Below are 15,860 nucleotides of genomic sequence, written 5' to 3'. Positions count from 1 at the left end.
TGGCAATTCCGGCTCCCTTAGGACCCTAATGGCAACACCTGGAGCAGCTGGGGACTGATCAGACGACACCTCTGTTTCATGTCATCTCGGGGCCCCTCCAGGTCATGTCTCTGTATGGGCTGCTTTGAGCTCTCTCCAGTAAGTTTGATGATTACCTTATAGTTCTGGGTTCAGAGCAAGTGTTCCAGCTGGCGAGTAAGAAGCTGCCGCGATGATCACATAGGGTACTATCACAGAGCATCCTCTTGCCTAGTCACAAAATTCGGGGGAGGGGGAGCACAGACCCCACTCCCTGATGGTTGGGGTAGCAACATCACAGCATGTTGGCATGGGGAGATTACTGGAGCCATCTTTGGAAAACACTGTTTGCCACAATTACCTTGGCCCAAAAAAGCAGTTTTTCACTAATAAAGGTAATGAAGTTGTTAAAATACAATTTTTTCTCATGAATTTTCATAAAGCAATTTTCATTTAGGATGAAAACAAAAAGATCAGCCTGTAAATGTTTTCTTGAATTGTTCTGAAAACCCTTGCTCACCATTGTTCTACTGGAATGAATATGTGTCTATAATATATAATATATATGCCCCCCCTTCCCCCTAAAAAGAAAGCCGACTGACCGAGATAGGTATAGCAAAAGTTCATAAACTTCTACAGGAGGAGTTTCAGCATGTGCGTGTGTATGTGTGTGCGTGCGTGCGTATGTGTGTGTGTGTGGTGTGTGTGAGTTTCCATGCACATGTGCAGCCTGGGCGGGGCGGGGTGGGGGGAGAGGGAAAGGAACGAGTGATTGGGAGAGTGGAAGGACAAGGGTGGCACAGGACTCCGGCTGAAGGGAGGGTCTGCAGCAGGAAAGAGCTCTAAAGACATTGATGGCTAGAGAGGGGGACTCCACAGGGTAGGGCCAGTGGTGGTCATTTATGAGATGGGATAAGGGCAGTGGTGGTCATTTTCGAGTGAAGTGCAGGTATACAGAAAGCATCTCTTCAGTAAGAGCATTTGGTTTAAAATATGGCTACTATGTTCAGGCCCAGCTCTCTCCCATTGTGATGCTGAAGACACACGAGTTATTTTTTTTCTTATAGCTTCTTACTTAACGGTAACAGAAATTGGGGTTAAAAATTTTTTTAATGTAGTGCCATCAGGTGGGGAATTTGCCAGTTAGCATTGTTATAGCAAAGTTGCAGAAGGGCATGCTGCCAATCTTCACTTTTTTGAACTGATTTCTTTGGGTTTGATATATATTTAATGGTCAACTTTTATGATTCTTACTTGACGTCTCTTGTTTTGTCCTAAACGCGTTGTTTTCCTGAGGAAAAAGTTCAAAGATTAAAAAAAGAAAAAGGATAGCCAAGAGATCATAATTCTGAGCCACGACTTGTTTGTGTTTCTGGGTTGCAGAAATACTGTAATACGGTCCAGCTCGATTCTGGGATCGACTACCGGAAAAGGGAACTTCCTGCTGCAGGAAAACTCTACTATCTGTAAGTTTTTCTTTGCTTAAATTTAATTTTCTAAGGTTAATACCGAATAATTAATCAGGAAATGATGAGAAAAATAAGTAGGGTCATTATTAGAGCAGGAAAGGCTAGTTCTGAAGCCTGTGATTCTTAGAATACAGAATGTTATAATGTTAACTTCTCTAAACTGTGTTTTTTGCCATCCACATTTGCATGTTTTATAATGTGTGATTGGATGAAACCCTAATTAGTTTTTTGGGGAGGAGTGATGACAGATGGTTAGAAAGTAATGAGATCCTCTTATGAGACTCTAGGATTAAGAGAATATCTTTATTGTGAGAAAGTAATTAATTATTTGTGGACATCTCCTGACAAATATGCCATTTCGCTTCCTCCAAAATTGTTGTTTTATTTTGTTCGACAGTCTGTTGTATTTATTATTGTTGACTGACTTCCGTACATAACTATGTAAAATATATATACACAAGTACAGCTGGATATATTTTATCCTTTAAAAACAAAGGCTCTCCTGAGTAGGAGCTATTTATAATAATAGATGTATTCAGCACATGCAGTTAATGCTGACAAACAAATAGTTGGTTTTAAAATGTCATTTGTGAGAACCTGAGAAGGGACAAGTGCTTTACAAATGTAATCTGTTTAGCGTATCCCGCCAGCGTTGGGCACATAGTGGGTTCTCAATAAATAGGTCTAAGTGCTAATTGTGATTTAACTCAAAGGCATGTTTCTGCTAATTTAAATTTTGATGACAAAAGAGGTTCAGCAAAGTTCTTGTCTCTGCCACCTTGTAAGCAGAAGTACTTTACTGTTTTTGAAGCAGAAATTAGCTAGAAAAATCACATAATTAAAATTGCATGCTTTACAGTGTACCAAGGGGGACAATTTCGGTTTATTATTCAGATTCTGATGATTATTATAGAAGGTTCTTCATGTGCCCTTAAGTACTTTGTCTTTAAAGTACTTTATAATTTTAAAAAATTCTTATAACACTTCTTTCTGCTTTAGCTTGGACTTTCCCCCCTCTGTTCCTTTTATGTTTATATTTGCAGGTTTTTAAAATTTTTCTGATATTTGCAATCTTTCCTGATTCTTTGCTACCAATTTTGTGATATTCCCGACGTGTGATACCTAGAAATTAGCTTCTTACTATTCTCTGCATTCTTTTTCAAAGGGGGCAGTCTTTGTCCCCTGTTTTCCCACAAAATGTATCCTTATGTGGAGGAATTAAAACATTTTCCTAATGGGAAGTTCCTTCAGTTGGGATGGTAGGCTGGGTCTACATCATGAGATTTGTTTCCTATTGCTGGAGAGGTCTCAGTGGAATTTACAGGATGTGGAAAGCTGCTTTTGTTGGGAGGATAGCCATTTTCTCTCTGACCTTCTCCCTGAGGCTGCTTCTTCCTTTTCCTGCTAAAGTGCAGTTTTAACACAATGAAATTCAGGTTGGTATTTAAAATACTCACTGGAGGAAAACAACAGCTAACAGCAACCCAGAGTCCAGGAATGGCACTCTGGATCAACTTTCTTAAAAATATATGTATTCATTTAATCCTCAAGGAAGGTAGATTTTGTTTGTGTATTTAACAGCAAAGAGAGCTTTACTATAATCGGATAACCAAAACTAGAGAACCTAAAGGCACAGCTCACTTAGCGGGTAAGGCAGATGCGTGTTCCTGAGGAGAATCAGAGTTAAAATCCCCTCGGGAGTGGGAGAATACTATTTGCTAAGGCTATAATTTATAATTCTTATAATATAATATAATATATGTTCTTATCTCTTTCCTGTTTCACAGGAACCCATAGGAAGAACTTCTTTCATGACAAAAAAAATTTCCTAGGGTCATGTTAATATTTCTGATTTAATTAGATTTCTTTTGCTCTTGTTCTTTTAGGGAAACTGAATTAATTTCCCCCATAACAGATTTTAATGTTCCATACTATATAATGTCCTATTACAACATGTGTTTCTCTTTACTAAAGATCTGCCTAAACAACTGGCATTCGTACCTGAACATACAAGTGCAGATTCCCCCTTTGTCCATCTCATTGCCCACCGCCCAGCTGTCTGAAAGAAAAACAAAATTCTAGCTTTCCTCCGGGGGAACATGAAGCATTATCTCAGGATTTCATACAAGCAGAATCCTACATATGATCTTTAATGAAATAGAAGTATTCATTAACTCAGTATTTTATTAGTCGAACTTTCCAAAAGCTAATTCAGAACGTCACCAAACACAATCCAAATAATATCAAGAATTATCAGAGATCTTTCAAAGTACCCAAAAAGTTCACATGGGAACACTTTCTATGGTTCATAAGATTGTCTGGGTTGCAAAAGAACTAATTCATATGTGACATTATATGTTTGTATGTAATCTATTTTAGTCATAGTTTTATATCACATTAGATGTAGAAATCTTACAGTATCTTTATAAATAAGTTCCAGATGTTTGTGGCTCATCCGAACAAGTTCTTAATCTCATACAAAACAAACTCAGAAACTTGAAATTTAGCAGGTTACAAATGACAGAAAGCTTGAGCCCAGATATCTGAACTTTGCAGAAATTAAAATACCCCATGATTGTCCAATTTTTTATTCTGTGGTAACTGCATGATCACCCCAGACATCTGCACGATGTCATTCTCTTCCTTGTTGCTTGGTAGATTGGGATCAGTAGGCATCCCATGTGGGGAATAAGATCCAAGCAGGTCAACTAAGTATTGGGCTTCCTGTTTGCATTTGGGTTGGGGCTTGGGAGAGTAATTTTTTTTTAATTGCCTGGTGTTCGCTAGTGGTGGCCGTATCCCATGCCCTCCAGAGAATTTCACTGCTTCAAATTAGTTCTCTAACTGGGGGCTGATGACAGTGGAGGTTTTCATTTTCTATATGCAATGAGCCTCTCTTTTCAGACAGGAAACACCACTGCTGAGGGGTCCGTGGGATGTTGCCCCAGGCTATTTTGCTGTCACTTTTGTGAAGAGTTCTGGTTTTTCATGGCGAGAGGAGATCAGACCATGTTGGGTGCTCCCTTGTTCTTTTCTCTTTTTCATTCAGGAACGAGTAGTACAGGGTCTTTTTCTAAGTCTGTTGAAGGAAGTAGGGCTTGGGGGTGGGGAGAGGGTTCTTATTCTAATACCATATCTTTGTCATGTACCCCACCCCTAGCACAAAGGCCATGGCCTCAGTGGAAGACTTTAAACTGAATCAGAAGGGATGGGGGGAAGGTAATGGGCCTGGGATTTGATTTTACCCAACTTACCAGCTAATAGGTTTGCCTGTTACTGTTTCATGGATGCTGGCAGAAGCAAGAGAGACCTGGGTCAGAGACAAAGGATTTTATGACCCTTGGTGTGGAGAACATGTGTCCGTGCCCTCCTTGCCCTGTGGTTTCATTGTCGGAGGCATGGGGAGTTTTGGCAAGGGCCCAGATGAATACCTTCATAGACAATGAATTGTATTATAGGACAGGAACTCTGAGCTTGGGGAATCTACCATTTTATAGCCAGAAGTAAGCAATCCTGTTTTTTGTCTCAAGGGAGACATTGCCTTGTCCCTCAAGGTTTCTTGTGCCAAACACAACCTTGAGAAATGGCTGGGTCCATGCATTCTTGGCACGCTTGGCAAGATGCGCAGATGAGCGAGAGACCCATTTTGGACTGTTTATCCCAATAGGGGACACTGACCAGACTTTTAACCTTAAAGAAGCCTGGCTTTCTCCTTTTATTTCTTTTGGCTCTTATCTATCAAGTCATCCACTGCTTCTGCAAAATTATATCTGAACCTGTTATTCAGTTATGGAATATTTCAGTTAAATTATCTCAAGACCATTTCACTTTCATGTATGTGGGAACTATGGGTCATACTGAAAAGATTAAAAATTTGTTACGACTTTTAGATAAAGCCCAAATACTCACATATTTTGCCTGGCTTTTTACAGTACATACAGTACCTGTCTTTTGAGCTGATCTCAAAAGAAGTTTCTTTTTTCTTTTACCTATTGAAGTTTCATGTCTGAAGTACTCTTAATCTCCACTTGGGAAATATCTATTCCAAACAGAAAATAATTTTTGAGAATATATCTTTGAATATTTAAAAAAAAAAAAGTTTGCTGGCCAACACCACACAGCTCTGTTTTAGAAGAAAGGTCTGTGAAAACAAAGACTGGAGCTCATACATGTTAAAACATCGCCACAATTAAAAACTTCATGTTTCTACCCTATGATAGTCCCTACACACACTCCCCCTTCCTCAACTGAGAGAACCAGATCAATGAAAATTTAAAATATTTCTTAACTCAATTGTCACATTTTTTTCATACCTAAAACATTGGCAGACATCTGTCTTCTGCCTGGAAGTTCCCCATTTCTAGTTTACCAGAGTCTCTAGGACATCTCAGGACCTTCTCCCCAACACCAACCCCATCATTACCATTCCAGGTGTTTATGTCTTAGACATTGAACTTTACAGTGTCTGTCTTAGTTTTTCTTACCAGTTAGAGTACCTACCCGGTCGGTCATTTCCTGTTCCAGTTCCCACTGGAGAACCTCTGAAGCATCTGCCAATGAAATTTGTCAAGTCAATGGAAATTGTCAAGTCTAGTTCCTTTCCTTTTTTTTTTTTTTAAAGATTTTATTTATTTATTTAACAGAGAGAAATCACAAGTAGATGGAGAGGCAGGCAGAGAGAGAGGGAAGCAGGCTCCCTGCTGAGCAGAGAGCCAGATGCGGGACTCGATCCCAGGACCCTGAGATCATGCCCCGAGCCGAAGGCAGCGGCGTAACCCACTGAGCCACCCAGGCGCCCTAGTTCCTTTCCTTTTAGACTGTTTCAGTTCCATCTTCCTGACTGCCCAGAGTCCTGTAGCAAGCTGTATGCATACCCCATTGAAACAATTTTTTTCTCACCATATATAACAAAGATTCTATGGTAGAAAGCCAAATATGGGTCCCCTATATTCTTTTCCCTTTAATTCCCTGAATTCCCTCATGCATCTTTTAGAGTCTTCTACATATTATTCCTACCCTGACACTAGTTTTCATGGTGTCACAATGGAGTAATGATAGTATTGAAGGGAAAATAGCACATAAGATAAAGAATGTAAAATGTGTTTAGCAGCAAAGGATATAGAAATATATCTATATGGTGATAGTGGCACCATATAAAAACAGAGGATGACATAGCATATTTTCATTTGAAGTTGTAAGGTTTTTTGAGGGCCCATTAGCTGACAAAAGTAGCACCTGATCAGGATAAGGAGCCCATCAGGTCACCTTTGTCATTCTTTGGTTGGTAGGCTTACACCCTCCCACTATACATATTTTGATCGCTTTTTCTGTACATCTGGCTCTGAAAGCTATGCTTAGTATTAATGTAGCTACATCAGCTTTTTAAAAATTCGCATTTCCGTAATTTATCTTTTCCCATCTTTTTGCTTTTAACTTATCTGTGCCCTACTTAAAATGGTTTCTTGTGAGCAAGACATAGTCGGGAATTTATTTTTATGCAATCTGACATACTCTTTCTTTAAGGGGGGGGTGTTCAAACCATTTAAATTATAATGTGTTTAATGATATGGTTGGATTTGGCGATATCATTTTTTTTCCTGTTCTTCCCATTTACCTCTTTTTCTGGCTTATTTCATTTTTAAGATTCCGTTTTCTCTCACATTAGTTTATTTACTATACCTTCTTGTTTTTGTTTTTGTGATTGCTACAGAGTTTAGAGTAAGCATCTTTAACTTATAATAGTCTGCTTTCAAGTAACATTATACCTCTTGATGTACAATATAAAAACCCTACAACAGTGTACTTCCATTTTTCACTATCCTGGCCTTTGTGCTGTTATAGTCCTACATTTTATTATGTAATTATGTATTTTATTATGTAATATTATATGTATTTTATGTTAGATACTACACAATATGGTGTTACTATTTTTACTTGAATGGCCAATAATCTTTTAGAGATTTTTTTAAATAAAAAAATTTTTTTACATTTATATGTATACCATTAGATGAAAACCATTTCTTATGCTGTTCATTCTGTTGTATAGTTTGAAATTTCCATTTGGTTTCATTTTCCTTCCGTTTGAAAGTCTTTAACATTTCTTGTAGTGGTATTCTGCTAGTGATGAATATTCTCATCGTTTATATGTCTCATGTGTCTCTAAAGTCTTTGTTATTTCTGAAAGACATTTTTGCTGGCTAGAAAATTTGTGGTTGACAGATTTTTTTCCCCCTTTCATTACTTTAAATATTGTTGCTTGATTATCTTCTGACTTGTATTGTTTCTAATGAGAAATCTATCATTCTTTGTCCTTCTTTACATAAGATGTCTTTTCACTAGCTGCTTCTACAGTTTTCTTTTCGTTATTGGTTTTAAGTTGTCTGTTTATGATGTGCCTTGGTGTGATTTTGTTTGTTTCTTTTTTTCAAGGTTTGTTGTACTTCTTGGATCCATGAATTTATAGTTTTAATTGAATTTGAAGAGTTTTTATTCCTTATTTCTTTTTTTTATTTTTTTTTCCAATTTATTTATTTTTATTCCTTATTTCTTAACATACTTTGTCCCTCCTTCCCCTCTCCAATTTCTGGGACTCCAGTTATACCTATATGAGACCTCTGTATGTTGTCTCACAGTTTCCTGATTCTCTGCTCATTTTTTCCCCCAATCTTTTTTTCAGTCTTATTTCATTTTGGGTAGTTTCTTTGGCAGTGTGTAATCTGCTATTAATCCTATCGCACATACTGTTCATCTCAGACATGGTATGTTTTTGTTTCTAGTTCAACTTCTAGAAGACTTTATATCTTCTTTCTCTGTTCTTAATGTCCTTATACCTTCTAGGGTGCCTGGGTGACTCAGTTGGTTAAGCGTTTGTCTTAGGCTCAGGTCTAATGGGATCCTGGTATCAAGCCCAGAGTCTGCTTGTCCTTCTCCCTCTGCTCTCTCAAATAAATAAATAAAATCTTTTTTTTTTCTTTTTTTTTTTTAAATTTATTTGAAAGACAAAGATCACAAGTAGGCAGAGAGGCAGGCAGAGAGAGGGAGGCAAAGAGAGGGAGGAGGAAGCAGGCTCCCCGCTGAGCAGAGAGCCCCATGCGGGGCTCGATCCCAGGACCCTGAGATCACAACCTGAGCCGAAGGCAGAGGCTTTAACCCACTGAGCCACCCAGGCGCCCCAATAAATAAAATCTTAAGGAAAAAAAATCCTCATACCTTCCTCTAACTTAGTGAACATACAGAGAATATTTATAATCACCGTTTCAATGTCTTTGTCCCCTAATTCTACCATATATGTCATTTTGGGGTCTATTCCTACTGATTGATTTTTATCCTTTCTATTTTTAAAGATTATTTATTTTATTTTGGAGAGTGTATGCAAGTGGGAGGAGGGGCAGAGGAGAGAGAAAAATATCCTCAAGCAGACTCCTCACTGAGTGCAGACTCAGCATGGGACTTGATCCCAGGCCCCTGAGATGACCACCTGAACAGAAATCAAGAGTCAAATGTCTAACCAACTGAGCCACATAGGTGCCCGGGTTTTTATTCTTTTTAGAAGTTATATTCTCCTGCTTCTTTGAATGCCTGTTAATTTTGTTGAAGGCCAAATGTTGTGAATTTGGGCTTTGTTCTAGGACATAGTTAAGTCACTTGGAAATAATTGTATCCTTTCAAAGCTAAGCTTTGTAAAGTGGGACCAGAGTAATCTTTATTCTATGGTTAATTACTCCTACTAGTGAAGTAATACTCTTCTGAGGGCTCTGCTCAATGCTCCATGTGTTAGTAGGGCTATCTACTATGACTGGAGGAAATATGAACTATTTCTGGCCATTAGGAGCTCGAAGAGTAATGCTATGTGATTCCAGTGCTGTTTTGTTGTTGTTTGTTTGTTTGGCCCAACTTCTCTCCCCACCCTCTTACTGCCACCCCACTCCAGAGGCCTGCGGATACAGGAGACAGTGAAGCCAAGAGCCCTCTCATTGGGTACTTTTGAGCACTCAGACACTCAAATGGCAGGCCTCCTGGTGACAACTACAGTCATCCATTTTCCTGTTCTTTGCTCCACTTCACCAGTGGCATAGCCCGCCTCCAGCCTTGAGTCATTTCTTCTCATGCATGGACAGATCAGTATTCAGTTCAAAGACCTGTGAGGGACCCTTTGCAGATCATGGAACCTTTGTCTTTGGGTGTGTAGCTCTCTCTTCAGTATTCTGCCTTGCAAATACTAGCTGCCATGGCCTCCCCAAATTCTGAATCTGTTTTCTCAATGCAGAGACCACTGGGATCTGATTAGGTTTCCTCTTCTGAAGCCTGGAAGCTCATCTCATTTGTTTTCTTTCCCTCAGGGATCACTGTCCCGTGCTTTCTGTGATCTAGTGTCTGAAAAAACAATGTTTCATGTAGTTTAGACAATTTGTAGTTATTTAAGGTTGGAGGGCAAATCTGGGCCCTGTTACTTCATTATGGTCACATCTGAAGTGTAAGTTTCCAGTCCATTATCGTGAAAACAGGTAAATAAAAGAATCAAGTATCTTTTCTGCCTGTTTTAAAAAGAACTGATTTTTAGTATAACAAAATAGTTGATGAGGGATGGTTATCTTTATAGATGTTTTCTAGATAACAGATGAAAAGAATGAAAGAATTAGAATATCACCATTTTGTAAAATCATCACAGTTTAATGGAACTAGTTAATGATCTTAAGTTCTATAATAATTGCAGTAGAAATGGAACCTGAATTTGATCCATTTACAGGAAATATTAAGGAGCAATGGAATATGTTAAATAACATCACGGGAATATATTCTTCAAAATGTAGACTGCATATTTTTTTTTCCAATTTATTTATTTTCAGAAAAACAGTATTCATTATTTTTTCACCACACCCAGTGCTCCATGCAAGCTGTGCCCTCTATAATACCCACCACCTGGTACCCCAACCTCCCACCCACCTGCCACTTCAAACCCCTCAGATGGTTTTTCAGAGTCCATAGTCTCTCATGGTTCATCTCCCCTTCCAATTTACCCAAAAGCACATACCCTCCCCAATGTCCGTAACCCTACCCCCCTTCTCCCAACCCCCCTCCCCCCAGCAACCCACAGTTTGTTTCGTGAGATTAAGAGTCACTTATGGTAGACTGCATATTTTTTTTTAATGACATAAATAACTTGCTTCTTGAACAAATAAAAGAAGAGAGAGAACCTATAGATTAAAAGAGACTTAAGGAACTTAGCAACCAATTTCTATGTGTGGACCTTACTTAGATCCTGAATCAAACAAACTGTAAGGACAAAAACAAAAATAAAAACAGTATGAAACGACAATCAGAGACATTCACACACTAACTGCGTATGTCTTGACATTGAAGAATTAGTGGTAGCTTTGTTAGGTGTGATAAGGATATTATACTTACATTTTAATAGCTTTATTGAAATAGAATTCACATGCCATATAGTTCACCCATTTAAAGTGTATAGTTAATGACTTTTAGTATATTCACGGAATTATGCAACCAGAACGAGTCTACTGTGGAATGTTTTTATCACTCAACCAACCACTGACCAGCCCAGGCAACCACTAATCTACTTTCTTCCTCTCTGTATTTACCCATTCTGAATATTTCATTTCAATGGAATCATGTAAGATGTGTTCCTTTGTGATTGCCTTCCTTCACTTAGCATAATTTTTTTAGGATTCATATTATTTTTGTCAAACAATATCCCATTAAATATAGAACTTCTGTTTGTCCACTCATTAGCTGATGGACATTTGCGTTGTTTCTGCTTTTTGGCTATTGTAAATAATGCTGCTGTGAACATTCGTATACAAGGGTTTTTTTTGTGTGGACTTACATTTTTATTTCTTTTGTGTAGACCTGGGAGTGGAATTTCTGGGTGTGGTTAGTTCTACATTTAGTCTTTTGAAGAACTTCCAGATTGTTTTCCAAAGCAGCTGTACCATTTTATATCTCCATTAGTAGTGTATGATGGTTCCAGTTTTTTCACACCTTTGACATTGCTTGTCCTTACCTCTGTTATTAGCCTTAGTTTCCTAGAGATATTGTTACAAGGTACCATGATCTGGGTGGCTTAAAACATCAGAAATTTATTGACTTGCAGTTCTGGAGGCAAAAAATCCAAAATCAAGTTTTCAGCAGGGCCTTGCCTCCTCTGAAACCTCTAGAGAGAATCTTGCCCTTACTTCTTCTCGTTTCTGTTGTTTGTCATCAGTACGTGGTGTTCCTCGACTTGCAAATGGGTCGATCCAGTCCCGGCCTTTATTGTCGCATGGTCCTGCTCTATGTCTCCTCATAAGGGTATTGATCATATGTGATTAAGCACTCTCCCACTTTACCAGTTACATCTATAAAGACCCTATTTACAAATAAGGGCACATGTTGAGGTGCTGGGACTTAGGACTTCATTCATATCTTTTTGGGGTAACAATCCAACCCAAATACAATCCTAGCGAGTGTAAATGGTATCTCATTATGGCTTCCATTTGCATTTCTCTAATGGGTAATGACATTGAGCATTGTTTCATTTGCTTGTTGACCATTGTGTATCTTCTCAGGAGAAAAGTCTATTCAGATACTTCGCCCATTTTAAAATTGTGTCATTATTGGATCTTAAGCATTCTAGATATAGATCCCCTGTCATATATTTTCCATATTCTGTGGTTTATCTTTTTATTTTTGTTGATGATGTCCTTTGAAGCACCCAAGCTTTAATTTTGATGTTGTCCAATTTATTTTTTTCTTTCATTATTTATACTTTTGGTGTCCTATGTAAGAAACCATTGTCTAATCCAAGCTTGTGAATATGTATACCTATGTTTTCCTCTATGAGTTTTACAGTTTTAGTTCTTATATTTAGGTATTTGATTAATTTTGAGTTAATTTTTCTATGTGATGTGATATAGTGGTCTATCTTCATTCTTTTGCATGTGGTTATCTAGTAGTCCCAGCATCATTTGTTCAAAAGATTATTCTTTCTGTATTGAAATATAGCAATACCATTGTTGAAAATTAATTGACTGTAAATATAAGGATTTATTTCTGGTCTCAATTATATCCCATCAATCTGTTTGTCTATCTTTATGTCAGTGTCATCCTGTCTTGATTGCTATAGTTTTGTAGTAAGTTTTGAAATCAAGAAGTCTTCTTTTTTTTTTCTTCCCAAGATTATTTGACTTATTCTGTGTCCTTTGAATTTCCATAAGAATATTACAATCCTCTTGTCAATTTCTACAACACAAAGCCAGCTAGAATTTTTATAAGGATTGTATCAAGTCTGTAAATCACATTGGGAAATACAGTATCAAACATTCTGATTCATCCAGGTGAAGTATTTTACTAGTTTCTTAGGGCTACCATACAAAGTACCACAAACTGAGTGTCTTGGAATAGCAGAAACTTGTTCTATCATTGTTCTTGAGGCTAGCAGTCCAAAATCAGGATGTTAGCAGGTTGGTCCCCACTGGGTCCTCTGAAAGAGAATCTGTTCCATGCTTCTCCTGTAGCTTCTGGTGATTCCTCGGCTTGTAGGTGCATCACTCCAATCTCTGCCTCTATCTTCATATGCCATTCTCCCTACGTGTCTTTGTTTCTACATTTCTTCTTCATATAAGGATACCAGTCATTGCATTAGAGACTATCCTAAACTAGTATGACCTCATCTTGATTATATCTGCAAAGATCCTATTTCAAAATAAGGTCACATTCACAAATATTGGAGGTTAGGTGTTTAACATTTTTGAGGACACAGTTCAACCCTTAACAGCTATCTTTTCATTTATTTTGGTCTTTTGTAATTCCTTTCAGCAGTGTTTTATAGTCTTCAGTGTATAAAGTTTTATAATTCTTTTTGTTTATTTTATTCATAAAAATTTTATTCTTTTTAAAGCTGGTGTTAAGTGGAATTGTTTTTCTGATTTCACTTGTGGTTTCTTTATTGCTACTATGTAGAAATGCAACTGATTTTTGTATATTGATCTTGTAGCCTGCAACCTTGCTGACATTGTTTATTTGTTCTAATAGTTTCTTATAGTTCCTGATAGTTTCTAATTCCTAGGTCTTTCTAAATATAAGAAAGATCATTTCTTCTGCAAATAGAGATAGTTTAGTCTTTCCTTTCCAGCCTGGATGCTTATGCTTCCCCCGCCCCCAATCTGGGTGCTTTTTATACTTTCCTTGCCTGATTTCCTTGCATAGAACATCTGGTACAATGCTAAAAAGAAGTGGTATATTCCATTATAGAATGGACACCCTTGTCTTGTTTCTGACCTTAAGTAGGGGAGACTTTATTCTTTAACCATCAATTATGATATAATCTCTGGGTTTTTCACAGATGCCCTTTATTATATTCGACTTTCCCTTCTATTGTTAGTTACTGAGTATTTTTATCATGAAAGGGTGATGGATTTGGACAAGTGCATTTTCTGTGTCTATTGAGATGATCATGTTTTTCTTGTCCATTCTATTGATAAGGTATATTTCATTAATTAATTTTTGGATTTTAAGTTATTTCTGGGATAAATCCCATTTGATCATGGTATATAATCCTTTTAATATGTTGCTTGATTTCATTTGCTATTTTTTTGTTAAGGGTTTTTGTGTTTATAGTCATGAGAGATTTCATGTCATTGTCAGGTTTTGCTATCAAGGTAATACTTGCTTAATAGAATGAAATGGAGAGTGTTCCCTCTTCTATTTAGATTTTCTTGGTAGTTTGTATCTTTCTAGGAGCTTGTCCATTTCATTTAGGTGATCTAATTTGCTGGTATATAATTGTTAATTGTTTTCCCTTATAATCTTTTATATTTATAATATTCTCACTGCCATTCCTGATTTTGATAATTTTTGTCTTCACTCTTTCTTCGTCTGTCTAGGTAAAGATTTGTCAATTTTGTTCACTTTTTCAAAGAACCAACTTCTAAAAAAAAATTTGCTGTTTTATTTTTCTATTCCCTATTTCATTGTTTTCCACTTCAATCTTTATTATTTCCCTCCTTTCACTTCTTTTAGGTTTAGTTTTTCTTCTTTGTACAGGATCTGATGGTGGAAGGCTAGGTTATTGGTTTGAGATTTTTCTTCCTTTTAAATTTAATCAATCAATTAATTTATTTGAGAGCGAGAGAAAGAGAGTGAGAGAGAACATGAAAGGGAGAGGTCAGAGGGAGAAACAGACTCCCCACAGAGCTGGGAGCCCGATGCGGGACTTGATCCTAGGACTCCAGGATCATAACCTGAGCCAAAGGCAGTTGCTTAACCAACTGAGCCACTCAGACTCCCTTTCTTCTTTTTTTTTTTTTTAAATGTAGGTATTCAAAGTTATATGTTTTCTTCTTTTTTTTTTCCAATTTATTTATTTTCAGAAAAACATTATTCATTATTTTTTCACCACACCCAGTGCTCCATGCAAGCTGTGCCCTCTATAATACCCACCACCTGGTACCCCAACCTCCCACCCCCCCGCCACTTCAAACCCCTCAGACTGTTTTTCAGAGTCCATAGTCTCTCATGGTTCACCTCCCCTTCCAGTTTACCCAAATTCCCTTCTCCTCTCTAATGCCCCTTGTCCTCCATGCTATTTGTTATGCTCCACAAATAAGTGAAACCATATGATAATTGACTCTCTCTGCTTGACTTATTTCACTCAGCATAATCTCTTCCAGTTCCGTCCATGTTGCTACAAAAGTTGGGTATTCATCCTTTCTGATGGAGGCATAATACTCCATAGTGTATATGGACCACATCTTCCTTATCCATTCATCCGTTGAAGGGCATCTTGGTTCTTTCCATAGTTTGGTGACCGTGGGCCATTGCTGCTATAAACATTGGGGGTAGAGATGGCCCTTCTTTTCACGACATCTGTGTCTTTGGGGTAAATACCCAGGAATGCAATTGCAGGGTCATAGGGGAGCTCTATTTTTAATTTCTTGAGGAATCTCCACACTGTTCTCCAAAGAGGCTGCATCAACTTGCATTCCCACCAACAGTGTAAGAGGGTTCCCCTTTCTCCACATCCTCTCCAACACATGTTGTTTCCTGTTCTGTTAATTTTGGCCATTCTAACTGGTGTAAGGTGGTATCTCAATGTGGTTTTAATTTGAATCTCCCTGAGGGCTAATGATGATGAACATTTTTTCATGTGTCTGATAGCCATTTGTATGTCTTGATTGGAGAAGTGTCTGTTCATATCTTCTGCCCATTTTTTGATATGTTTGCCTGTTTCGTGTGTGTTGAGTTTGAGGAGTTCATTATAGATCCTGGATATCAACCTTTTGTCTGTACTGTCATTTGCAAATATCTTCTCCCATTCCGTGGGTTGCCTCTTTGTTTTGTTGACTGTTTCCTTTGCTGTGCAGAAGCTTTTGATTT

At 37.7% G+C, this 15,860-nt stretch overlaps 1 protein-coding gene across 2 annotated transcripts in view; it reads left to right on the top strand.

The window, feature by feature from the left end:
- AFG1L (AFG1 like ATPase) overlaps positions 1-15,860 on the top strand; it is a 226,118-nt gene that overhangs the window by 161,415 nt on the left and 48,843 nt on the right. For both annotated transcript variants that reach the window (XM_044244541.1, XM_044244548.1), the window contains one exon: positions 1,402-1,484. In XM_044244541.1, coding sequence (XP_044100476.1) covers positions 1,402-1,484 — 83 coding nt within the window. The remainder of the gene's footprint in view (positions 1-1,401; positions 1,485-15,860) is intronic.

This window comes from Neovison vison, chromosome 1, assembly GCF_020171115.1.
Source record: "Neovison vison isolate M4711 chromosome 1, ASM_NN_V1, whole genome shotgun sequence".
NCBI classification, from domain to species: domain Eukaryota; kingdom Metazoa; phylum Chordata; class Mammalia; order Carnivora; family Mustelidae; genus Neogale; species Neogale vison.
This window is presented reverse-complemented; position numbering and strand designations above follow the sequence as displayed.